Source organism: Ixodes scapularis, unplaced genomic scaffold (genome assembly GCF_016920785.2).
Source record: "Ixodes scapularis isolate PalLabHiFi unplaced genomic scaffold, ASM1692078v2 PGA_scaffold1__304_contigs__length_218370807, whole genome shotgun sequence".
NCBI classification, from domain to species: domain Eukaryota; kingdom Metazoa; phylum Arthropoda; class Arachnida; order Ixodida; family Ixodidae; genus Ixodes; species Ixodes scapularis.
The window spans coordinates 149,286,405-149,314,281 of NW_024609846.1; the positions used below are offsets into that span (position 1 = coordinate 149,286,405).

The following is a 27,877-nucleotide window of genomic DNA, read 5'->3' on the forward strand; positions in this document are numbered from 1 at the left end:
AGAAAATATGTATAATTCTGTTTTTCACAGGTAGTCTGTTCGATGCAGAAGGTAATATTCGCAACTGGTGGACGAATGCAACCAAAGAAACATTTTTGCAAAAGGTTAAATGTTTTGAAGAACAATATGGTAGCGTTGCAGACAAGAGAGTTCATTTAAAAGTGAGTACAAGGTGATAACTCTATACACCTCTTTGTCGCCTAAGGGGGTATGAGCACCATGAGCTGCATGAGAACCATATAAGCACTGCGGGTTGATCACCACCCCGTGGTGTTTGACTGTGCCCGGCGGTGCCACTGGCTGACAATAAATATGAATGTCTAAACAAAAGTATTTTTTTGTATCAAATCAGATATACCTAAATTAACAAATTTCTAACCAAGTAAACGAAAGTTTCACAGCACCATATTTATGGCAGCTCATGTGATCTGGCTTGTACATACGTGGTACCGATTAAAGCGAATGTTCAACTAAAAGATAAACCTTGAAACAAGTGCATAAAGCTACTATTGCGCTCTCGTGTTTTGTAGAAGAAAGGTGGCAGGCGACAAACGACCTAAAATATCGGGCGCGAACATTCCAAAAACGTGCATTATTAATTGAATCGTGCATGACTAATTATTATCGAACAAATCTGTATTCGATTATAATTATGCGTTTTCAGTACAAGTTTCAGAACTTTATTTTTTTAAATAATTTTTATGAGCTACTTTGACCCAAATAAAAAACCGATTTGTTTTCAAACAATTTTGAAAGAGATAGAATATATCTTGACGATATATAAAAACGACCTTGATCGTTGTGATAGAAGGACCAAACGCTATATGGCAGTAACATATTTCACATTCTGAAGTGCTGTAAATAATTACAGGATTAGAATACGAGATGCAATAGAATACGTTAAACGAACACCCCGAAAAAGGAGGAGATGAAAAATAAGAAATCGACGATCGTTCAAAGTGCGATGTTAAAATGTATAAAAAAATAAAAAGAATCATCATATGGCCAACTACTGTGTGCAAACTTGTTGGCGACATGGGATCGCATACTGCCAACTGAGGACGCGAAAGACCCGAGGTCCACGGTGCTCTTTATTTACCTGGACAATGACATCAATAAAAAATCTATTCGTCACGAAATATATTAATTTTCGATGTGTCTGCAAAAAACCACGACGTCTTTCCTGGTGGCCCGTGCGGCAATTGTTTCTTTGCTTTGCTCATGCGTAGACAGCTCACCTGGCGGGCATAGCTGCTGCATGTTGCGGCGCGCGTGTAACTGAGGTCCGCTTAGCACCATGCTATCAAGCAGCAACTTGCGCCATCTTGTTGAAAGCAGCGGTGGCGGTGAAAGGCGGACCGGCCGCACTCTTCCACCAGTGTCAGCTAGGCGGCGTAAGCTGTCCAACGAAGTGGGGCGTGCAACCAGATGTTCAAGCGCTCACGCAAGGCCGACATGTTTTTATTGCTATCGTAATTTTATAGTTTCTTAGTTAAACGCAATGGTGTGTTGCACATTGACGCCATGGGAACATTAATATTTGTAGAAAAGTAACCTAGATGAAATAGAAAATACGCTTTGCTCATCGTTTCTATAGAGGCTAGAACAATTATAATAGGTTATATTACGCCAAAAGGTAAAACGCGATAGACTTACGCTCTTAGGTCCGTATACTCGTGCCCAGTTTTAAATCCCATATGGCTGCAGCATATTTAGTGAATGCCTGCGTTTCGCACCAAACTTGATGCGAGCGTACAGTTTAAGCACCCTAAAATGTTGTTTTGGCTTTGCAACGTAATGGTGTATTTATTGCGAAGATGTTCCAGTTACGACTTTTATTTAGTCTGTAGACAGAATATATCTATCAGCAACGAGATCTTGAGAAACACCGGGACACTTTTTGTTGACAAATGATTGTGAACCGAACGAAATGCAAGGATGAAACTGAGCTGGCGATTGTTAAACGCTGTGAAACGTTCCTTAGGGAGGGGCTAAGTAGTTGACAAAAATACACAGTACCTATGTGTGTGTCGTCCCGTACGGATTTGGAACTTTTACCTTGTCTAATTTTAAGAGATTTGCTTTGAATTTTATTCATTTGGTCTTATCTTTATATATACAAAAATGGCATATTGTCTGATACCATTAAGCTTAATTGAAAATTTGATTAAGGGTGTCACAACATTGGTTATTATTATTGCTGTGTACGAACGGCCGTATGGCAAATGTGAGTTCGTGTTTTTTTTTAAGTTGTGCTATAGATAAAAAAATTAACTTAAATAATTGCCGTCACCCTTGGAATCAGACCACAAACTTGCTTTAATTTACAAGGAAATATTCATGCCTTGTTTTGTTTAAGGTACACCTGTTCTTGCAAAAACTAGCACGAGGCACCCGGTTAATACCCTATAATATGAGTTGTGCATCTAGTCCAAATATTCGCCACCGCATCGACCAACGTACGCCATTGTAAAGTTTATGAGAACAAAACGTTGCGGAGGATATTTAGGCGCAGTTCAGTAAAACAATAACTTTGCAAGGCAAAGTTATTGTGCGTGCAAATACGCACAACAGTTTGTGTGAAATCCAGTGTTAATTCTAGTATTATTTATTATCTAATGTCCTTGTTCTAATTTCCCCAGGCTACTGTAATGGAATATCATCAACATGCTTTAGAAATTATTAATAAATTTAGAAACCGGACTTTACAGATACTTTGTGCAACGCCAGAATTATCATTTAAAATCGGCAGTGGTGACTTTCTTGTTACAATATTAACAAGAAAAACTAATAAATAGGGAGACTTCTATAAAACATATAAGTTTCCAAGAAATCTGAATATCTGCCATCCCAAAAATAGATTGAAGGTTGTGCCTTATAATTCTGCATCACTAGCTTAACCTAGACTGAGAGTAGCACGTATACTCGTAAGCAGGAAAAAATGAATTGGAACTTTCGAACACAAAATAGTTTGCACTTGATTGGAAAACACATCGACACGCCGATAAATAAAATGCATTCGTTAATGTACGTGACCTCGTTTTGATTCCAGAGGTTCGGAGGTTTCATTTCTTGCTATATTTAACTAAGGAATAATGTGTTTGTTTTTTTTTGCTTTTTTTTTACGATCAGCTCAATGGACTCCTGACAAAAAACGAGAACATCGCGGACAATGGAGGACTTCTTCTAGCCTACCGTGTGAGTTAGAACGAGAAGAATATTTGCTTTATATAACGCCTTTCTTTCTGGGAAGATGCTGTCGCAGGAAATTGAACTATAACTACACGCATGTATTGGTGTAATACTTCTGTTACTTCTACTTGAAGAAGGCAACAATATAACAATGCTTGCTGCCAGTTTCATTAATTTAATTTTGTCTGAAGATAGTTTTTTGCTGTGGTTATAAAAATAGCTCTCAAAACAAATGTAAATAGATCAGCTTCAACCTTAGAACTATACAGGAACACTAATAAAGATGATCAGCGAAGGAATTGATTGCATCGCAATGCAAAGAAGCCCAGGAACAGCAAGTATGAGCTTATGTTCGAAGGCACATAAGCTAAGTAGCAAAGAACTTAGTCTATGAGTTTCTGAGAAGGGAGGCATGCATGTTGTCCTAGATCGAGACAGATGGAGAAAAAAAGCTTCTGCCGCCACTTGAAAAAACTTAATTCATGTGGACGAAAGAACAACAAGAAGAAAACTGAACAATCAGTCTTAAGCCTCCATGACAATAATGACCTAAGCAGCCTATGCAGAAAAAAGAGAAAGACGAAGAACAGGCCCTTCTGGGTCATTGTGTCGGAAAGAGGAACATGGGACATCGATTTCTTTACGTTCATGGCCAATCGCCGGATCGTGGCACAATGCGATGATCCATACAAAATCAAGAATTGGGAGCAACTGATTACAGATCTTCAGAATAATTGAGCTGGTGTCGCATCTGAATTTTTAATAGATGTTCAAGATGTGTACTATTCGATGCCACGAACAAGCCTTAATGAAATCCTCCGATCTACCATTGAGAAGCAGGGCACCACATCATTTCCGAACGCAGCTGGGCTAAATGTTGACACCTTTTTAGGTCTATTAGGTGTATATTTAACCGCGACTCTGTAGAACATCAAGCTCAACGATTTTTACAGAGGAGCTAAGTGTGCATTGAATCTCGGGTGGCGCCGCAGTTACGGGATTTGTACGTGGCGGCATGTGCTGAAAATATTAAAAACAATCTGAAAGATACAACGGTCACGGACATCTTCCGATATGTGACCAATTTCTTAATACTTTTTGCCACAGGGGAGGATGGCAGAGGTAACGAATGCATATATACAGTTCTGCTATGTTTAAGAAAAAGTTACCGTGACCTGGTTCTCACGCATCAATAATCTGTGGACTAGCATATAAAATCCTAAGACCTCGTGCTAATTTTTAATCAAGGTCACTTATGTTGGAGGCAAAAACCGAGGTCAGCAGAAGGGTTTTATTCATGAGCATCTGACCACTCAATAACTTTGTAAAGAAGTGTCGCCAGCACTGCTCAAGACTCTGCCTTGTTTAAGCCGTGTAAACATCAAATAGGGCAGAGCTTTGAAAGAAAGATGCAATAACTACGAGAATTCGGATATCCCACAAGCCTCATGGTGAAAACATCTGCAAAAACTTGAAGCGTACAACGTCGAACAGTGAAAACGCAGATAAATCTCGAAGGAAGGTCGGGCGCTACGCTACATTCACGGGTTTACGCACAAGTTCAAAACGAATGCGCAAGAAATTTCGTTCAGGTGGTATGATCTGCACCCAGCAAATTGTACTTCGTGTGCAGACAAGTTAACAGAAGAACAAAAGAGGAAAAAACCATGACACTGCCCAAAGAACATACTATGTCCCATGCACAACAGGAGTGGTGTGTACCACACTCCCCTTTTATGCGGGGAGTGCTACATCGCGAAACGGGCCGATTCATCAAGGTCAGAGCCCGCCAGCATGTAGCGTCTTTTAAGGCAACAGCGGCAGGACATCTGGTCACCCATTTCAGGAAATGTCAGTGCACTGTATCCTTCATCAGCACAATCATCATTGAGTGTAATAGCAATCCTCGTGTCCGGGAAATGCTCGCGGGGCTCGCTATCGAGGAACCCGCGAAAGAATGCGTGAGCACCCCGTTTCTCACCATTCACAAGAAATGAAAGATAATATCTGCGGAGTGTCATGCCCCGAACAAGAGCAGCACGAGCTTGTGGCGGGTCAGTTGCGCTACAATAACACAATAAACAATAACACAACAAACAATAACTTTAGGTATTTATGCATAATGTTTCTGTATACTTTTTATAAGTCTAATTATCAGTAAAACGTTTTATTAGTGAAATAGGTTTATTTATATAATATGTTTCTCGTTCTATATTATGGCCTTTCAATGAAAAGAAACCGCGCAAGGAAGAACTAGTTTACACTGAACACCTTTGGTAGTCGCCTGTCTGTCCTCGTCTGTCCTCTTTTTCTCTCCGTGTTCAAGTATAGTTCTAAAGTTCAAGCTAATTTGCTTAAAAGTACGTAAAAACAAGCTCGACAGTTAACCATTTTTGAGATAAACCTTGCGTAGTATGCGAAACGTTTCAAAGAAAAGTTTATTTCGACCATATATTTACACGTTTTATAAATAGGCTATTCACTTTGCAAAGAGGAGTTTATCAAGAGGCCTGTAAATTACAACTTATAAATGTTCTCTTTCCAACTTATCAATATTTGTATTTCCTCTGCTCATATCAAACTTGCACTTGTGGCATGCTACAGGCCACCCAACAGTGATGGTAATTTCACCACCAAACTGCACTTTACGTTGCTAGGAATAATACATCAGTTCTCGCATGCCGATATTTGATGTTTGGTGACTTCAACTTCCCGGATACATGATGGTCGAGTCTCTCGTGAATCGCGAAAATTTCTTGAATTATGTTTAACGTTCAAGCTATCACAAATGGCTGACTCACCGACTCTACTAAACAATATCCTGGATCTTGTTTTCTCCACGTCAACCTTTTTTGTTTCCTGTATCGATTATAGTAATGGTTTCAGTGATCACATATTATTGCAAGTCACCCTAGTGCAGAATACAAATGCGAAAACCCCTGTCTCGATAATGGCACATGATTTTAACAGGGCCGATCACGCTGCAATCAATCGAGAATTGATAACGCATTATGAGGCATTCCTTGTAACACACACTTCAAGAACAGGTGAATGTAATTGGCTCCTGTTTGAGAATGACCTGCAGGATATTGTTCAACGATTTGTGCCATTGATACGGATTTGCAGCGATGGCCGCCGTCCCCGGTATAACAATTGTATCAAGTCTCTGGGAAACAAGAAAAAAATATTTCTTCAGAAAAGCAAAACTAAACCGCTCTGCTCTAGCACGGGACTCATACTATAATGGTCTTCAGGAATACACCCGCCTGGTAAAAGTGGTAAAGCAAAAATACTTCGAGCCAGACCTACTCATTCTCATGCAATGTAATCCAAACAAATTTTGGACCCTGGTTTCTCTGATTGACGGCTCTAGGTCTGTCCGGTTCATAGATGACCACAGCTGCCCTATCCTCAAAACTTCCCGCCTTTCAGTAATGAACGAGTACTTCCCTTTTTTTCACTTGCGAGAGCCCTTGGAACATTGCAACAGTACTCCCTGCGTGTTATAATACGATGGCCCTATAGATATCTCCACTGTCGGTATTGCTGGCATTATCTATCGTCTCCAAGTTTGGTCGTCCTCTGAACCCGATAACATTTCATTCAAAATCCTCAAGAAAACGAAGGACATATCTAGTAATTTTCTCAGATTATTATTCAAACAGTAAGGGCGCAAACGAGCTTTTTATATTATAATTTATATTAATTTTTTATTTATAATTATTCACCCAATTGTTTGTACACGTATGTCTTCCATCTGACTTAGAGGTAGAAAAAGTTATCCGGTATAAAAGGACGGTGATCGTTCGCTGTCCTCGAACTACAGACCCATATAGCTAACTTGTATTCCGTCAAACCTTTTTGAACATATAATTTCTACTCATGTCATGCCTCATCAGAATGAAAACCCCTCTTTTGACCGTGAACATGGGTTCAGAAGAGGGATTTCTTGCGAGACCCAGTTACTAAAATTTACCCTCGAAATACATGGAAACTTCGAAGTTGATCTTTAGACCGATGCGATATTTTCAGATCTCTCGATGGCCTTTTTTAGGTCCCGCACTCAAAAAAGGCCTACGAGATCCGCACCCCCCCCCCCCCCCCCCAAAAAAAAAAAAAAAAGAAAAGAAAGGGCTTTGAGATATCTTGAAGGCCTTTTTTGGGTTCACAGTTTTCTTTCTTTCAAGATACAGTTTTCAGTCGTAAACAATCTAGAAGCTGGCTTATGCAACGTTACGTCTGGAGATCCCCAAGGCTCCGTTCTCGGCCCTCTACTTTTCTTAATTTTTATCAACGATCTCCCACGCTCCCTTTCTTCTGAAGTGCGTCTTTTAGCAGATGATTGTGTGTTTACCGCAAATCAATTCACCTGATGACCATCTACTCTTACATAACTACTCAGCTGCCATTATGAATTGGTGCTTCGACTGACTTATGCGTCTGAACTACTCAAAAATGCAAGATCGTCCATTTCACCTGCAATCGCTCCATTTCATCATGCACATATTTTCTTGGCGCTCAACCCACTGAAGCTCTCTCGTCATTTAGGTATCATAATGTGCACCTCGCATCTGATTTATCAATGACCGCACGCATCGAATAAATTCAACTCGCCGCTTCAAAAACGCTGGATTGCATCAGGGGTTACCTTCACTCTGCTCCTGTGAATTTTCGCCAGCTAGCATATGAAACATTCGAGCAACTAAAACTTAAATACGCCGCTGCCAATTGAAGCCCCCGTCAAGATTACCTTCTCATCGAGCTTGAAGCCCTTCAAAATCGTGCAACCTGCTACATCCTCTCTAGATACGATCGCACCGACAGTGTGAAAACTATAAAGTCCCATTTAAGCCTAGCTTCATTAGCCACTCGCCGTCAATGCTCACGATTCTGCCTTTTTAATAAAATATACCACTATCATCCGGACAATATAGCAAATCTCTAGCAACCTCCTCTCCGGTCTTCACGCAGACTATCAAACTCTTTGTGCAACGGATCTCTGGATCTACTAACGAATTTAATAACTTTTTTTTTTTTTACTGGCGATTTTTGAATATGTGTTTGGCGTAAAACTTTGCTTCTATCATGGGCCCGTACGCATTACGCGCTTGTTTAGTCTTGCATCTCGGAGAGTAGTTATTTGCTTGTGTGTGTTTTTCCTTTTCCTATGTATACTTCATGTTTGCACTAATTGATTGTTCATGAGTGCGTGTTATTGATCAATTGTGTTTATAGTTGCTTTGTTCTAACCTCTTGTGTGTATTTTTGATTCTTTTTTTTTTGGTTCAGTGTTTTTTTTTATTTACTCAGATGTGAACGATCCACCCCTTTTCTGTAATGTCCTGGAACTTAAAGGGTAAATACATTACATGAAATGAAATGAAATTAAACTGCCAGTAAGAAACCTTTGCTTGTATTTGGTGGCCCAGGCCCTCTAGACTTAAGAATATTTCAAATACACTGACGACGTGTTACCTCAAGACGATTCGTCTCCTGGTTGTAGGACAATTGGTCTTACTTGAGCGTTCAATTTAAATATGAGTATAGTAAAGGTAAACCGTTAAGTCATGAAAGTGGTAATTGTGGATCAAAGCTCAGAGCCTCAATAGTGTAAAAACACAACTCTCCTCTAAACAGGTTAATAAAACTCCATAGCTAAAAAAACTGATACCAAAGATGTGAGATTTCAGTCTATCTCCTGGATAAGCAGTCTGCACAGCGAAAATGATTACCTAAATTCCTTGAATTCTGTCTTGTGTAGCTTTTTGATCTATTGGTCTCGGTAGCACGTTGATTGCAAACTTCGTAGCATGAGGCTTATTCTGAATGAACTCCACACATTGTATGAATCCTTAAAGCATTCATAGCAAAAATATTCTCAAGGGCTGGAAGACCATCTTATTAATGACATTTAATGTTGTTTTTTGTTGTTGTTAGGCCTACCGCCGCTGGGCTAGCAAAACAAAATATGAAAAAGTGCCTTCCTTGCCAGGACTGAACCTCACCAGTGATCAGCTTTTCTTTACATCCTACGCAATGGTAAGTACCTTGCCAAATAAACATACTAGTTCTATCGCTGGAATTCATAACAATGCTTGATATTAAAGGGGTGCGGAAACGAAATATGAGCCCTCAAAATTTTTTCCTAGATATGGGCATTGTTCTGTGCGTACACACAAATTATTAATCATAAATTTTTAGACCACAAAAAAAAAATGGTTTAAAAAAATCGCGATATAGCACTTTGTAGGGGAAAGCAAAACCTATTCGAATTTCAAGATGTTGCTTTCCTGACACGACCGCCACACCTCGAGAGTTTGGTTCACTCGTTCAAGCGGTGTGGGCTTGAACGCAATCAGTAAGCTTTGAAGGCAAAAGTCAACGCAGAGTTGACCACGTTAGGGTGCCGCAATGTCCTTATGTTTAGCATGATGACATCCTTTGCACTACATAATGTCGACAGTATGCGCTTACAAAAGAAAATGCAAATAAATCGTTGAAAACAAATTCTCGCCGTGGCACACACCGTCGTCGTAACAAACATCGTCATTGGCAGCTCCAAGAGTACGTGCAGGGAAACGCCTTTTCACAAGCTTCAGAACAATAAAGAAAAGAAACCATTCGGAACAAAATTATCATGTCATCACCCTAAAAAAAGCGCACGTGAAGGCACCCTAGACCACGTTGGATCGGTTGGTAATAACGACGACGAAGCAGACAGATAAAACAAGTATTGTCCTAGGCCCAACCGCCTGTAAGGCGTCATCAATGTCGCTCGGTGTCTTCGTCATCGCTGATGTTTTGCTCGTCATTAGTACAATCCCAATCTACGTCACTTTCGTGGGGATAAGTCAACGCGAAAAATTCGACAGGCGATCAAAGTAAATGCCGAGACGGAGGCTCTGATGCCGCCACAAATTACCAACTGTACAGCACTTGAGTACTTCAGCAGGCGAGGCTAAAACTGCGTTGATGCTACCAAATGGCAAAGCTGCTAACCACGGCAGCCTTGGCTGCGAAGAGACAGGCGACTGTAATGACTGGGCAAAGCATGTTATTTTTATGTGTTTATGTGTTCATGACGCACGTAAGGCACGTGACTGAACAGCGCCATAATTCAAGGCATATAAGATAATGCGAATAAACTTTTATCAGTTGTGTCCCGGTTTTGGCTCGGCTCTACTCGGTATCGGGGCAGCAACTATACTTCGGAAAGCTGGCGACAACTTTCCAAAGTAGAAAACCTGTTTTCTGTTCGAGAATTTGAGGAACAAAAAACGTTCCTAGTCACTGTTCTGTACAAGGGAGCAGCCTTCTTGGCAGAAGCTGGTTTAAAGCTTTGAGCAGTACTATTCAAGAAATCAAGAACCTAACAAAGCTTCACGGGCGTTCTTGAACGATTTTCACAAGTGTTTGCAAAGGATTTGCCAGGCTGCAATCACAATCCAGTGCACATAGATCTCAAAGAAGACGCCCAGCTAGTCTTTCTGAAAAGCAGGCTGGTGCCGTTCGCGCTGGAAGATGACGTGGCAAAAGAAATTGACAGCCCAGTGCAGCAAGGTGTGTAGAGCCAGTACAGTCTTCGACGTGGGCAATGCCTATTGTGGTCGCAAGAAAAAGAATGGATCCTTACGCTTGTGCTGCGATTACCGCAACACAGTTAACGAATCTGTTAAAAGCAGCGTTTATTCGTTGCCTACAACAAATGAGGTGCTTTCCACGTTGGGCTCCAGCAGTTTCTTCACAAAGCTCGACCTTGCTCAGGCGTATCAGCAGCTCGTGATCAATGACGCGTCAGCAGAAGTCCTAACCGTGAACACCATGAAAAGCTTCTACAAAGTGCGCAGACTTCCCTTCGACTTTTCTGTTGCACTGTGGCTGTTTCAGCGAGTTATCAACACGCTGCTGTCAGGCATCGCGGGGGTCAAAGTTTGTCTAGACGATATCTTGATTTCGGGGTACACGGAAGAGCAGGTCGAATGGCCAGAAGCAGTTTTGACTCGCCTGCAAAATGCCCGCTTTCGGGCTAACGAAAAAAAAAAAAAAGAAGCGAATTCAGCTAAACGAGCATAGAATTTTTGGGCCACTTAATTAATGCCAGGAGTTTATCCTAGTCCGAGCAAGACCGCAGCGATTCACGAAGCGCCGGCGCCCTCACCAAAGGAGGTGATTCGGTCTTTTCTAGGGCTGATATATTTCTACAGCCGTTTAGCCGTTTTCTTAAGGGCAAAGCACAAGTGGCGGAACCCCTACATTGTCTACTTGATAAAGACAGCTCCTGGTCATGGAATCGTGAACACTAAAAAGCCTTTTGTGTTTTCAAGCAACTGTTATCTTCGGACGCAGTTCTCGTTCCGTATGACCCGCAGCGACCGGTCGTATTGTCGTGCGACGCATCACCAGTCTGAGTTAGTGGGTTCTGGCACACACGGAACCAGATGAAACTGAGCGACCGATAGCCTACGCCTCGAAAACATTGGAACCACGTGAGCGGAACTACGCTCAAATAGGCAGAAAGGATTTAGCCATTGTCTATAGCGTAAAAACGTTCTATCAGTACCTGGCTGGACGTTCGTTCACCATACTAACTGATCGCCAGCCACTTCTCAGACTGTTCAATGTGTACAAGCGCATACCAGAAGTTATGCCTCCCAGAATGCTACGCTGGATTCTGCTGCTGGCTGCATACGACGACACAATTGAGTATTGTCCAGGGCCTCGCAACGGCAACGCAGACGCGTTAAGCCGGCTTCTAGCACCAGGTGAAGGTGACGAGTCACAACCACCAAGGGACGTGTTGCTTCTAGAAGCCGTGGAAATCGCACCTCTATGGGGAACGGACATCGCGGACCTGACTAAGAAGGATGCTGTGCTATCCAGAGTCGAAGTCTGGTTCCTCTCCGGTTAGCCTTCAACAAAAGTGGACAACTATGCTGCGTACGAGGTGAGAAAGACGGAATTGTCTTTACACCGTGATTGTATCCTGTGGGGTAACAGAGTAGTAATACCTCAAGTAGGAAGGAAATTCGTTCTGAGGCCATTGCACGCAGATCACCCTGACATGACAGCTATGAAGGCATCTGCAAGATCTCTAATGTGGTGGTTGAAAATGGATCAGGAAATCGAAGATTTCGTACGTCACTGCGACAGATGTCGAAGGAACCGGCAGAGTGATGCTAGGCACCTGCTCATTTTTCGCTAAAACCAGATTATTCGTGGAGTCGATTGCATATCCACTTTGCGGGGCCAGTTAAAGGAGAAGTTTGTCTTGTCGTAGTCGACGCATATTATAACTGGGCCGAAGTAGAAATCATGCCTTCCATGAAGACAACAGCAGTAATCGCGGTGTTGCGCAAACCTTTTTGCAACCCATGGTGTTCCGGACGTTACCATCTCCGATAACGGAACAGCGTTCACGATCGAGCAGATACAGAGGTTTCTGAAGATGAACAGGGTACGGTCAGTGTTCACAGCGCCGTATCATCCCTCCAGCAAAGGTAGAGCCGAACGAATCATGAGGAAAGGAACAGATCATTGAAGAAGCAGCCAGGAAGCGATACCCAGAGGAAGATATTGCCGTTTTTATGGATGCAACCTACGACTCGGCATGCTAGCTCGGGGAAAAGTCCGGCAGAGTTGATGATGGGTTGAAGATTGCGCTCTGCGCTCGACATGCTGCACCTATACCGTCTCCGAGAGCATGAGTCACCTATCCTGGTAGTTAAAAGGTTCAGAGAAGGCGATTCTGTCTATGCACGAAGTTTCGTTCCAGGACCTCGTTGGAAAGTAGCCAAGTTCACCGCAGTCAAGGAACCAGTCTCCTACTTCATGCGAATGGCAAGCGGCTAGGTGCACCACAGACAGCGCAATCAGCTGAGACGTTCGGGAAAACCGAGAAAGTCATTCGAAAGTGTTCCTGACTACAACGTCAGGCTTCCTCCGGCATCCGCCTTCCAGGACGCAGAGTCCAGACCACTCACTGCGAGTGGACCACCAGAACTTCCAAGTACGAGTCGGACGGAAGACTCGACGCCAGAAGTACTCCAGCAACAAAGATCGACGCGGACTCGACGACCAGTCGTTCGCTACGATACTAGCTCTAACCAATTCGAAACTGGTGTTAGGTTAAACTAGAAGGGTTAAGTTAAACTAGTTAAATTAGAAGTTAAATTAATGGCTCGGCAAAGCATGCCATTTTTATATATTCATGACGCACGTAAGCCACGTGACTAAACCGCACCATATTTTAATGTATATAAGATAACTTGGAATGAACTTTTATCAGTTGCTGTCCCGATTCCGGCTCGAGTCACATTTATAACGCAACGTAATGAGCACGGCGGATATCCCAAGAAGCACTTGCTTTCCTGGATGTCGGATTTGAGTCGCTCTCCAAAATTGATCATTTGGAATAGAAAATATAGCCATCCGCTAAAATACAGGCATGAGATTATCATTTATGAATATTATGCATAACATTAAAAATATTTAAATTATTTTATGCCAATGTTCTAAGTTTCCATTGTGTACCCCTTTAAGAACGTGAAAACTAATAGGTTAAGGAACTTGTAGCAAAATATATGCGCTTTATTATTATTTCGTTTCAATGTTTTACTACTTATGTATGCAGGGTGTTTGTATTCAATCGGAACTTTTTTCCTTAAATAAGACTAACGTGGCTGCTGTCTTCATCATGCAATTATGACTTTATTAAGAATTGTCAATTATATTTTTTTGGCCATTGGTTTTCTTTGTCTTGGAGCTATTGCGTGTTTAATTATTACAACTACGAAAATGCACATGTATTTAAAAATTGGCAAAGTGCCAATGAAGTGTATCGCATTCATCAATAAGTTTTCGTGTTTTTGTTGGCTTACTACATAACTGGGCGCAGAACGTGCGGAGGAAATCACGTTCAATAGATGTTTTTACTTACTATTTTATCATTTCGCCATTATCTCGTCAGCGTGTCATTCACATACAATAAGGTGACAGTATACAGATTGATTAACTGGAACCCGACACACTGCTAAGGAATAAGAGGTGTGTCGGCGAAAGTCACTAAGGCGTGTCCGATCAGATCCTAATAATGTAATAGGCTTAAAGATGAAAATATTTGATTTTTGGTCCTTTATAATTATGTGAGAGGGTGAAACGGGGAAGCTGATCCGGTGTTAGGTAGAGAAGGGAGCAGTGTACATACTGCGGACATTCGTTGCTCTGAACTGCCATAGACGCAGTTCCGGGCAACCCCAAGTGATATGCCAAGAAATACTGTTCCGTTAGCTTTAGAGATATGACTGCTGAGCACGTTGTTTAAAATGCCTGTTTCATATGCATGTGAAACATTTTCGAGGTTTTAACTCTGTTTCATAAATGCATTCACTCGTAGGAAACAATAATGTTGTGGTTTGTTGTGTTCGTCCATTTTTTTATCGTTCCCCATCTCAGGGTTTAGAAGATGTCGAAGAATAATTGCTTGTTCAACGCAATGACCTCGCTAAATAGTAATATATGCCCAAACTAGGACCATAAATGATCAATTTGCCGATGCTAAGCTCTCGCTCCAGACTGAAGGACGGGTGTTATTGACAAATGTTTTAAATTAGTTCCAGAGGTCAGAAAAAAAAAAATTCCAGAATGCGATATAAAAAAAAAAGTTGGCATATATGAGTTTATGCACATAAGTAAGTATACGCAGTGCTAAGGACTCATATGAGCGAAATAGTACCTGGGCATTATAAAAATCATTATTTGAATGCGGAGACTGCAACCCCCCCGTAGTGTTATTTTCTGTTCAAATTGTAGAAAGGACGTTTTAAGCCGAATAACTAGAACTGGACTACAGCAGGTTAACCACAGAGAAGCAAATGAATTGCCGCATGTATTTTCCTTTTTCTTCAGATATGGTGCACGAATATTCGACCAGAGTCGCTCATGATACAGATCCACACTGATTCGCACTCCCCTGAGCGACACAGGTAATCGTATCTGTTTTTACTTAAATTTGTTTCGAGTGCAATGTATGCCCAAAGAAGCCGGCCATTCTGTGCAAAATAAAGCCGTTTTGTTGGTTTGTTAGGACAAGTAATATGAAGACGTTTTAAACTGGATCATGCTCACCACCCGCTGATATAAGTTGAAAACTATTAGCCTTGTTGTACATATTATACAAAAAGTACCCAATATTGAAATCAATAGAGGAAAAACAGAAATTTAAAAACTTTTGAGACACGACTGAATGTTATGAACCAAACAAATCCTAAATAAAAATTGAACACAACGTTTAGGAAAGCAGAAACATCAAGTATTCTTCTACTTCCAAGAACGGAGTAAAACGCGAGACACTACATGGATCTTACGAACACCGAGGTTAAGATGTCAAGAGTAAAAAAGAGAAAATCAAAGCAAACTATTTCATACAAAAAACATGAACGTTCAAAATTTAGAAAGCACCGAGATAATCTAAGCCTTGAGATACGGAGAAAAAGAGAAACTTAGAAGACGTCATAATTAAAGTTTCGAACGCAGACATGCATTTTTAATCCTACGCAAATAAATTGAATCAAAGACAAACCTTATTAAAAAAAAAAACTAAAACTCAAGAGTATTCTAGGGTGTAAAACAAAGAGAAGGTATATTTTTTATGTTTAAGTGATTTCGTGCATTAATTGGATTATCATTATAAAAGTTGCGGTCTTTTTTAGTTGTTATTGAAGTGCACTACTTTTGGTCAATAGTACTCAATTAGAGTCACATAGCGATACATAATTGTAACATTAAGCTAAGTGCTTTGAACTATTACGCTGCCCCGATAGAATAAATATAATGGCCCTTAGCTTGGTCATTGCTGTAGTGTGTCGTATTTTTAATGTAGCATAAACCACAAAAACCATTTTCACAAGGTATACTTAAAGGACGCGTTGCAATTTCCCCTGGTATGCTTTAGAATACACTTCAGAATTAAAGTGAACCTTGCTTAACCTTGACAGGATTACTTATAACGCATATAAATTTCTGCTCTTAATGCATGTCTCTTGCATACGAGTCCATAGGTTTATCCAGATGGAGGTCTGTTTTTTAGTTAAATATTACATAAGATAAGTTTAGCTATTTAAACTTTAACCGATCGTCGCTTTACATGCTGCTGCGTTTTGCTGACTTGTTATTATTTTGATACGATAGCAACAGACTCCAAGATTCATAGATAAAATACTTCTGGGTCATAAATGCAAGTTGAGGATTAGTTTCAAAACTTCCACAAAAGCTATGGCAGACATTGTTTTGTTTTATTGTTATTTTTATGTATATACTTCATGGTGAAATGAGACGGTAAAGAACTCACGACAGTCATTAAAGTGATATATTAAGAGAAAAATTGAAATGGAAATTTTAATTTCGTTTTGCAAAATTGTAAGCATAGTAATAAATATATATAGTACATATATATTGTGGGTTAACGTTACATCCTCCTCATTGGTCTTAAAAAGCAGACTAATTGCTTGATAACTAATACGTACATGGAAGTGTCTATGCACAATCAGCATATTAGTGATATTTTTTTATCCTGGAGAATGGGGAAACATAAGGATTGGAAAACACGCCTTTATCTTTACTTACCTTTGTTTGGGGCCGCCAGAAGCACTCATTAGATTGTAATTTTGTGAGGATAATTAACTACATAGAAATGCCTCGTTACTTGTATGTGATTCTCGACTTTTACTTGTTACAGAGTGAACGAAGTTCTAAAGAACACGAAAGAATTTTCAGAGGCATTCTCGTGCTCTGAAACGTCACGCATGAATAACAAAGACAAGTGCATCGTCTGGTGATGAGAAAAGTGTAAACCTTCAAATATCTTTCTAAACAGAAATAAAAAAAATATATACATGCACGCAGCTGAAATTAAGAATAAATACTTGAACAATTATGCACCTACACGGTGTCAGGCGCCTTTCTCAATCGATAACTTTTTACGGAAATAAAACAAAAGCCGCAATCATAATTTAGATAAAATTTAATCGAAATTTGCTCTGCGATTTTAGCGAACACCATTACAATAGATTTTATTCTTTTTGGGGTTGTTATTCCTTAGTAAACTTCCTTTAAAATAGGTAAAACTGGACTCTTGTTTTACTGATACCTAAAACATCCTTAAGAGAAATTTCCAGGCAAAAACCCAGTAACGTTTCTAAACTTTTATTTTTAATGAAGCAACCGCTTAAATCAGCAATTCGTAAAAGACGCGAGATGAGCGATAAGAGAAAGACAGGATATGTTCCACATATAGAATGACAAAACACCTCTGCCCAAGACGTCGCTTTTTTGCTCAACCAACGGAGCGCCTTTCTCCTTACTACACCTTTGTAATATTTCTGGCGCTGTGGTATATTCACCCCTCCGGAGCATCTAGAAAACGGCGAAAATTCAAATTCTTCCGTTCTTTAGAAGCTCAGCTTCCGAAAAAGAAAAAAAAACAAGAAAAAACTAAATATTCTGGTCACGATACGGAGAGATATTCGTGGGGCATTCTCAGTTCATGTTTTTAACAGCGAGCTCCAACAGTACTCGTTTATGCCAGAAAAAAGCACTGCACGCTCTAAGGTAGCGGCTGCAGAGGTTTCTACCCCAAGCATCCACTGGCTTCCAGATTACATGAAAATTTATATTTCTGAAACTGACAGCATAAAACTCACGAGGGACACATCATATGATTTGCAAAATGGTATGTATAAAAGAATTATGCACACCAGGTGTACCATTCTAGTTTGGATTAGCCTCCTAACCAAGCTTTAAAATCTTGCAGCACACGTTTTTTCTTTATACTTTTCCCCACTGAGAGGCTGAATGGTCGAGACATGCTTACCGGAAACGTCACTGTCTTATAACTGGAAGACCCCTCCTTTATCGCATCCAGTTTCACGTGTTGACACACTCCAGTCTCACTAATCGCAGCTCACGCTGTCCCACTCATTTTTTTAAATTATTTTGTTTCGGTATCTCGGTCTCTCGCCGACGAGCTTTCTTTCCAACGCTGCGTTCCAACGATTTCTCGTGAGTGCAGAGCTCTAAGGAAAAGGCCCAATTAACAAAGTAAACCACTTGCAGACGCCATCAACCGTCCCTCCGAAGAAAGGCTATGAGCACCGCAGAAGGCTTCGCGTCGAAATCGTCCCACCTCATCGTCATCTACAGCTCAATCGCTGTGCTCTATGTCTTGATGGGAACGAACTTTTACTTGCAGTTGCGTTGCAAATATTGCGACACCTGTTCGACGCCTAGCCATATAGTGTCGCCCAGTGGTAGCAATTTCGCGCCTGCCGAAATGGGTCGGACAATAAGGTCGAGCAGGAGCTTGGAGGATCCCAAGAGGCCTAAGCTGTGGAAGAGATCGGCTGACGGTTCGGGCCACACGAGGGTTTCTTCCAAGGCGGCCGTGCCCAACGTGGAGTTCTTTCCCAGGAACGACATGACCGGTCCCGACGGGAACACGATGCTGGTCAGCTCGTACGCCCGGATTCCGGTGAGAGGAAAAGGGTGCTCTTCTAACAAGGACATTTTAGATAGTTACAATTTGTTTACGTGTTTACACATGAAACGAATGCGCAACAGAAAGTGGTGGGTGGGCTGCGTGGCCAACTGTCAGAATCCGTCGATCTCGTGCGAGAGTATGCTCTTGCTCCTCTTTGAGCTAGAATCACTTCGCTGTCGTGCTAGCTGGATCAAGCAGACGGTTGGTACAGTAATTCCGTGCCCTGATTCAGATTCCAGAGCTAGAAGCACACTTAGTCTTAGCGTCCATGTGCCAATTCCTCCCAATTACACTTGTTATAGCTCATAGCCTCGTTTGACAGGCATCGCCATGCATTTTTTAATAAATAACAAATGTTCATGTACATTAGGTTGATTCTGACATTGTGATTTGTAGATAACATAATGTCTTGCACTTGAAGCTCCATGAAAAGTCGTCACATGTATACGTGCCTACACTTTATTGCAAGTGACACATTATTTAAAGGTACTCATGCCGCACTGGCAGCTCCATCTTTTAGTTGCACTATTCGTGTAATGCCAGTACCCGCCGTGTATATAAACTTACAAGTACGGAAGTGCATTTTATCGTCTTACGTGGTCCTGCAAATGTACAAAATAAAATATTATACGAATGAATTGCAGGGCTCGAATAGAATCAGTGCTTTGAAGCGTCAAAGCTTTTGTCTTAGCGGAGCTTCATAAAAATTATTCCATTCGACCCGTATGGATTAGAAATGAGCATATTTTCTAAACCTTAGCAGTACAGCGTGTCGATAAAAAAGTACAGGTTTTTTAGTGCATAAATATTTCACGCTTTGTGGAACGATAACTCCCCCCCCCCCCCCCAAAAAAAAAAGGTACCGCTAGCGGATCGAACTAGCTTGCCAAAGTATCAGCGCTAGCGGTTATTTCATTCCAAATTTATCAGTGACTTTCTGAAATGTTCAATAGAAAAATCACAGCCGAAATATCTCTCTAATTCAAGCAGCTCTATGGCGACTGTTACTGAAGACGGGCGGAAATGGGCCAATTTTCCTATTGAATTGTTCAGAAAAAATCACATTACTTTTGAATAACATAACGGTACTTGCTGAAACTTTGGCGTCTGGTTGGAGCCCCTCGCACTACATTTGGCCGGAGAAAGAGCATTGGGCGATGCGCAGTTTATTTTTATTGTGAAAAGAAAAGACCCTGTATGTGTGTTTTCGTCACGATGTATATATATATATATATATATATATATATATATATATATATATATATAAATATATATATATATATATATATATATATAAGGTTTATAACAAGTTGGTAATGTCTTATGTATATTTGCTATGACAACGTGTTTATCTTTTTCCCATTTGATTTCTATAAACATTAACATACACATAAGTGACTAAACCTGCAACATTCCAACCGTCGACTGTAGCAATAGAATTAGAGTAAAACCAGTAAATAGGCACGTAATTGCAGTTACTGACAGTACGTGTAACATCAGAAGCTTTAGTATATATAGATGCATGCATTTCTTTTTCGCGCTCTGTCGAACTATATCTATATTACTCGATATATTTCCCCCAGATTCAAAAACCAAAATTAATTTTATTCAATCCCTAACCTATTATGTGACAAAAGTTGAGAAGCCATCTTGATTTTAAAACACAGAAAAATAATGAAACATTTTGATTCTCCTTAAGTACACAACCATAAATATTAAACAGATTACTGTTCCACAGGAGGGGAGATAAACGTCTTCTTGCGTGTTAGACTACTGAAACACTGAAAAAAAGTATTAACGCTGTTTTGGGGGCGATGAATTCCGAATGTCCTATTTCTAATTTCATTTAACAATTTTAGGGACGTTATTATTTGTCCACAGGTGCCGGTCTTGGAAGAATTCTGCTTCACCTCCAAGGAATATTGCGGGCCTGGAGATCCTGGTCATCCTGGAAAACCAGGTGCCCTTTGTGCAAATACTGCAACCGTCGTGAGATTTAATTGGAATTCAATTTGACAATAAACTATACAACTTGCCGACTAACACTGGGGTACCGTTAGTGACTGCACCCTAAATTTATACTGCGCGCATTAATTAATTTTGTTTTATATTTATTTAATGGCCCAGGGCCTGAGCGCAATTCAGCGGGGACGGCGTTAGAACTTAAAAATAACACACGCATAAACGTGTTACTAGGAAAGTAACTATAAAGCAAATCAGTATGACTCAGAACCTAAAATATAAAAATAAGATATGTTTAATGAGAACACGAAACATAAAAAAACCCTCGCCAATCAGAACACAACATACGGTACATCAAACGCAGCATATTAATATGCACGCTTTAAAAAGCACTAAAAGCAACAGAACAGTATTTATTTAAAGTGTGAATTATTTACATGAAAACAAAACTCTGATAGCAATCAGACAACATATTACCAAAATCAAATAAACTCATACAATCCAGAACATTTTGTATCAGAACACGAGGCAAGATCATAAACGGCTCCTTTAAGTTCAACGCTAACTGATATATCAACAAAGAGATAGGAAAGTGATCCCGCAGCGATGTCATACGTATAAATGAAAGGTTAAAGCTTGATACCTGATAATGGGGGATGCCTACTTTATTACTCTAATTGACACGTGTTAAGATGTAATGTCAGGTTGTGAGGGTAGATTAAAAATGTAAATAAATTAATAAACGAAGGCCAGATATTTTTAGCGGACGAGAGGTAAGGAAACCCTGACCTCGTTTTTTATTGCTGTTACGCTAGACGTATGTTAGCAGGTAGTATATAATGAACTTAACTGTTTTCATCTGGCTCTTATCGTGCCTAGAATGGTCTTCCCGAGGCCGTTGTTTCCGTTTCCAATGCAATACTTTTTCGTTCAGAGTTAACCACATATATTTTAGCTAAATAAAAATGTGTAACGATGTTCTTTCCTTGTGAACTGGGCACTTTATCAATATTTTGCATTACTCCAGATGTTAACGGATATGTGTGTCACTATTTTTTTTGTGTCATTGTGTGCTTTATGTCACCCAGCTGTGCAAATGTTTTGTTTATTTTGATGCGCGCAGTTGTGTATTATTGTTTGTAAGGAGTCGGCGTGCTCACTGCCATTCCTTATCAATGCTAGTCAGACGGTGTAGTCCCCCCTCATGTAATGCCGACGAGCCGTTGAGGTACTTTGATTAAATGAATAAATAAATAAATAACCGATTTCCGTTAACTCAGGAGAATATATTATCAAATGTTTGGGTTCAAGAACGCATTTACGGCATATGGAAGATTGATCATCCTGATCTTTAAAGAATATGGAAGTGATGACCCGGCGTATGTCATCTTAAGATTACGTTTGCACCATAAACAGCAAATAGCCCGAAGTTTTGAATGTTAAATTTCGTAACTTCAATTGGTTTTACACTTATATCCACCGCATACTTTGGGGTAAGTGCTGAATTATCTTTTTTTTTTTCATTTTTATACAAGTTATATTTGAGTTTATATAAATATATAGAGTTAATTTTAATTTTAATCGGAAGAAAGAAACGTACAATTGAATCTTTAGGTGTTAATTATATTTATATACATATATTACCTCGCACGTGCCCATCCCCGTCCTCCATGCCTCTCCTCCTCCCCTCCTCCTCCCATTATCGTCTCCTGCTCCTCCTCCTCCACCTCCTGCTCTTTTCTCCTGTGCCAATTCAGTTCTACCTTAAATTTAGCGGGGAAAATGACGTCACATGACCTGGGGTCATGTAACCTATAAAAAAATTCAGTTTCTCTGCTAGATTTAGCGGGAAAATTTACATCGCGTGGCCTCTACACCAAATAATATCCCCGCTAAGCCCTCCTCCGTTACCTCTCCTCCTCTCTTCCTCTCTCCGTTTTTCTCTCCTGCTCCTCCCCTTCCTCCATCCCCTCCTCTCCCCTCCTGCTCCAATTCAGTTTCACCGCTAAATTTAGCGGGGAAAACGACGACACATGACTTGGTGTCACGTCACTTATGGACTAATACAGTTTCTCCTCTAGATTCAGCGGGAAAATTGACGTCACGTGACCTTAACGCTAATTCAATGCCCCGCTAAATCTAGCCGAGAAACTGAATTTGTTCGCTAAATCAAGCGGAGAAACTGAATCTCCCAGCAAAATTTAGCTGGGAATTGAATTGGTGTCGAGGCCACAGGATGTCAATTTTCCTGCTAAATCCAGCGGAAAAACTAGATTTGCCCTCTAAATCTAGCGGAGAAACTGAATTTCCCTGCTTAATTTAGCGGAGAATTGAATTGGTGTTGAGGTCACGGGACATTAATTTTTCCGCTAAATTTAGCGCGGTTCCACAATGCCGACGGCGACGCCGACGCCGATGCCGACGCCGGGATACACGGAAACGGGTGCCTAAGAGCTGCGCTCTAAAAGTTATCGCGATACGTATCAGAAATGCATTTGTGACTTATAAAAAGTACATAAATTCATTTTGCACAAACAGAGGTAGTTAAATACATCTTGTAAAGAAAAAAAAACAATTTGAGATGCTTTCATACTTGTAGGACTGGTTGAGAGAACACGACAGTGTGAATGAGGAAGAAAGCAGAAAGCTTGATCTCCATTAATGTGCAATACAGTCATAACTTGTTAATATAAACCTCGTGAACATGGATACCCCGCTATGTGGACACCCATCGGGGGGTTAAACTGGAAAATATACATGCATTTTTGTTCCGTTATTTTGGACAACTCACATTATGGATGATATGTGGGGGGAACGGAGGTGTCTATAATAACGAGACATCAGTGTATTTGTTAAACAACAAAAAAGTACTCAATGTAGAATTTTAACGTTCATGTTCTCGCCTCCGAAACAAGTAAACGAATTCTTGAGAAATGTAACGAGGCGCATCCGCCCCCGCGAGCAGTGTGAAATCAGGAATACCCCCCAAAATCTATTTCGATGACACAAAGTACAGTTTAGAAGTTGTATCGCGAGGCAAAAATATAAATACTATTCGGATTTCTAAAATGCTATACCGATTCATTTTCGCCGCGATACTGTCCGATTTTTGGCCATACACCAGGTGCATCAACGCCTCTGTAATGCCTAGGTACTTGTTAATAACATATTATGACATGTTACACCAAAGCACTGTACAGTATTTCTGTTAGCTTAAAATAATCCTTGTTTAATGTTCCCCGATTATCACTACAGAGCAGTCCTAATTGAACTCTGGTTATGTAAACGTTCCAACACGCGCATCGTCTCGGTAACGACACATGGAACATGAACATTTTGCCGAAAACCGGTGCGACACGGCGCTTTGTGTAATGCTGGTTGTTGGAATAATACAAACAATAAAGATTCGGTCATGCGTAAAACGACTCTATAAAACGAGGCTTCAGAATACCAAATTCCCTTATCCGCTTTGCCTAACATATTGTCACGAATGAACAAACGAAACAAAAAATAACTGGGGAAACTGAAACGTTTAATAGGGCAAACTTGTGCCCAAAAATAATTAAAAAAAGGAACAGAAGAAAGCAGAGCGCCGAGGGCGTCGAGGTCGGCGTGACAGCAGAGTCGGGCGCTGGGACGAACAGACTGCAGATCGCCGCGCGGTGCCCCTTATGTACGCGCGTTGGCTTCTGGAACACTCGGCATAGAATGTTCGGCGACTTTAACATTCAGACCTCGATCAGACGAGAATGTTCTCGAACTCACGAGAACGCAATGTTGAAAGAATAAATAAAAAAGCATACCACTGACTGCAATCGAACCTAGACATTCCGCGCGACAGTCAAGCGCGGTAACCACTCGGCCACGCACGCGGTCGCCCGCCGAGGAGCGTGGCAATATGTATTATCCTGACGTACTTCATCTGTGCTATCGTCAACATGATTTATGAAATTTTGAGGATCCATACGGGGTAAAGAAATGCATTGGCGGTAAGGAGATGCATTGCAGGACATCATTATACAAAAGAAAGAAAAAAGAGCACTAAGAAGTTCTTACTCGAAACATCAAACTGCATGTTATACAAATCACAAGCTGGTAGTTATATCACTTTCATGGGTGGAGGTGAAAAAGGTATAGCGATTGCTTAACGACATTCCAGGCGACATGACGTCTTCCGATGAGATATCTCAAACTGACGACCTGGTTGCAATTGGGGACGAGTTCCCTTCTTAACAGGCAAGGTAGGAGAGGTGCAGAAGGAACACCTGTCATGCCTGTGCTTTGATGCGGGAAAGCGAAAGGAAGAAGAAAGGGGGTTTATCAAATAATTTACTAAACAATAAGTCGCACTCTGCGAAAATCCAACGGCCTCGGCACCGTCAACTTTTGCAGAGTTAGGACGGCTGGACGCGCTCAGCTTCAAGGTTTCCTCCTTTGAATTGAGAGGGATGACTGCCGCCATCGGTCGTCGTAGTAACCTGTCAAGACAGCCGAGACAGCCGCGACTACTTTCTTAAGCGAATTCTGTATTTCGATATTTTGGTGGCAGTCTTCTTCATCTATGTAGTACCAGAGGGGACACGGTGGACAGCGTCATACGCATGCGTTTTTCAAACGCGGAGTTCTCACTCCGATAGGGGAAGATCGGCGCTGTGAGATAGATGTTAACCTGGAGGTTTGATGCAGGGGTTCCAGGTTATCCCGGCCAAAAGGGAGACATGGGATTCAGGGGCCTGCCTGGAATACCCGGTTCTCCCGGACCCGAAGGACCAATAGGCCCAAAAGGGCAGAAAGGAGACACTGGTAAGCCGGAACTTCATGTGGAACCGAGAATTACTGTATGTTAGTGTGCTAACCTCGGTAAGGCAACAGCGTAGCTAAATTTGCTTGCAATGTTTTCAGCGTAGAATACGTTTTCTGACTCCGTGGTGCTTTTGAGATAAGGTTTAACGTCGCGGACAAATGTAATGTTGCGCACAAGTGTATCGTCATGGGCAGATGTACGTTATGGACGAAGGTAAGGTCATGGACACGTGTAATGTTACGGACAGATGTAACGTCAGGATCCTCAGTGGCGTTGCGGACAAATGCAAAGTCATGGTGAGGCAGACGTGAAAAGTACTCATTACAAGTCATCAAATTACTTGTAATCGAATACATTTTGGGAAAACTTTCTAATCAATTCATTACATTTATTAGGAAGCAATCACAACACTAATTTGATTAATTCTGAAAGCACTAAAATTATCTGTAACCGTGACTTTTTTTTACGTTTCTGATGCTGTTCTTTGTTCACACAAGTTTCCTAAAACAAAATCCTCGAACGAAACCTCCGACAGGCGGTTGGTTTACCAAAATTAGTGGATTAAGAAGATAGGTAATTCATAATTCGCTGATTCTAGTCTAATCATGAATTGTAAAATATTCGTTTCTGAATGGACAGAAAACTCCGTCGTCCGGAATATTTGATTCAATAGCAAAAGTAATGGTTACATTTTCAAGTAACGGCCACATAGTTGTCGTCTCAAGTAATTTAGTAATACATGATTTTAAGCAAAGGTAGTCTATATTAAAATCGATTACCTTTTTACAAGCAAGTTTTGCGCTGCGCACAGACTTAACACCGGAAATACAGTAACGTTTCAGAGAAATGTAACGTCGTAGACAAGCGTAACGTCATAGACAAGCGTAACGTTAAGAAATGATGTAGCGTTATCGGCATGTGTAACGTTACGGACAAATATAACGGGTAATAGTACGGACGTAGCGCCACAACCAGATGTAACTTCACGGACAAAGGTAACGTCACGGAGAGGTGCAACGTTACGGGCAGGCTTCCCCACCCGTAAGGTCAAGAACCCAAATAACGTTACGGAAGATCGTAAAGAGACGGACAGCTGTAAAACTAGCGAAATATATAAATCCATAGACACTAGTAGTGTTACGGAAATCGTAGCGTCATGGGCAGATGTAACAACATGGGGAGATGTAACGTCACGAACCGATGTAAAGTTACGAACGGGTGTTACGTTATGGAGTAACATTAGTAACATAAGTAACATTACGGTCAAATGCAACGTAATTCACATGGGTAACGTTATGGACAGATGTAACACCAAGAACATGAGTAACGTTACACAAATTTTAATGTAAGGTGCAGTGTTACAAAAAAAGTAACGCCAGGAACATATTGAACGTTACGGGCAAATGTAATCTCATTAACAGCTGTAACTTTACAAAGAGATGTAACTCCATGAACAGATCTGACATTACATACAAATGTAACGTCATGGATATATGTAACGCCACGAAAGGATGTAGCGCCAACAATAGAGCATAAGTCCTTTTCTTGCTAAATTAGCAGGTGCAATTTCGCTGGAAAGTGACGTCACCACATGATATGACGCCTGCGCCACTTAGCACCTGCGAACGTATTCTACGCTAGCAGGAGTTTCGCGAGAGCCTAAGTTTTATGATCTAGCAAAGTTCCGGAGAGAGTTTTGTGAGCTGCTTATTTCACGTTGTAGTTTTTCAATCGCAAGGTAAAACTTCGCTTTCAATTGCGTCTTTCGCCTTCTTGTCCTCCTTAAAAGACGTGGCTTCTGTATAAATGATTTTGGGTCGGCTCCGAAACACTGCCATTATTGTCTACGTGGAAAGAGGGAGACAAGCGTATGGGTGCTTTTCTTTTTCGCCTTAACCTCCTCCTGGCCCACACGTGGAATACAAAACTTGCAATGTGCAATTCTAGACAGCCGTAGGGGGAAAGTGCTCTCGCCGGATAGCGAGAACGTGACACCAAAGCAAGAGGTTTGCGAACCTGGCCATTCCGCCTACAGATAAGAAACCTCGCTCCGACTGCTAATAGAAAAAAGAAAAAAGAATAGCGTTGTATGTCATACTGGCACGAAAAGTCAGTGTTTGTACGAAACCGTCTGTTAGTAAGGCGCTCTGCTTTTGGATTTCGAAAGGTTATTGTTTCAATAATATACGTGTAAAATGGGCAGGAACTTTTAATGGGAAAGCGCATTTCGACGTGTCCCTTATTTAGAGTTTTTTTCGTTCGTCACTGGGACATTGCCTTTCGTGTAGTGAATCTGTATTATTATTGTGCTTGCATGGAATTCTGTTTTTGGATGTACCGTTCAGGTACGTTCGACTGTGGTAATAAGGGTTTTAGAGCGCAGCTCT

General features: G+C 40.9%; 2 protein-coding genes across 2 annotated transcripts in view; both read left to right on the top strand.

Moving 5' to 3' along the window:
- LOC8035500 (neprilysin-1-like) overlaps positions 1 to 17,024 on the top strand; it is a 90,502-nt gene extending 73,478 nt beyond the window's left edge. The window contains exons 16-20 of the mRNA XM_040214774.1: positions 31 to 161; positions 3,133 to 3,198; positions 9,130 to 9,231; positions 15,097 to 15,173; positions 16,925 to 17,024. Of these exons, the coding sequence (XP_040070708.1) occupies positions 31 to 161; positions 3,133 to 3,198; positions 9,130 to 9,231; positions 15,097 to 15,173; positions 16,925 to 17,024 (476 nt within the window). The remainder of the gene's footprint in view (positions 1 to 30; positions 162 to 3,132; positions 3,199 to 9,129; positions 9,232 to 15,096; positions 15,174 to 16,924) is intronic.
- A 1,083-nt stretch (positions 17,025 to 18,107) lies between these two features.
- The window catches only part of LOC120848061, an 81,943-nt gene continuing 72,173 nt past the window's right edge, over positions 18,108 to 27,877 (top strand). Inside the window, exons 1-3 of the mRNA XM_040219992.3 lie at positions 18,108 to 18,715; positions 20,606 to 20,684; positions 25,373 to 25,489. Coding sequence (XP_040075926.3) covers positions 18,332 to 18,715; positions 20,606 to 20,684; positions 25,373 to 25,489 — 580 coding nt within the window. The 5' untranslated portion in view covers positions 18,108 to 18,331. The remainder of the gene's footprint in view (positions 18,716 to 20,605; positions 20,685 to 25,372; positions 25,490 to 27,877) is intronic.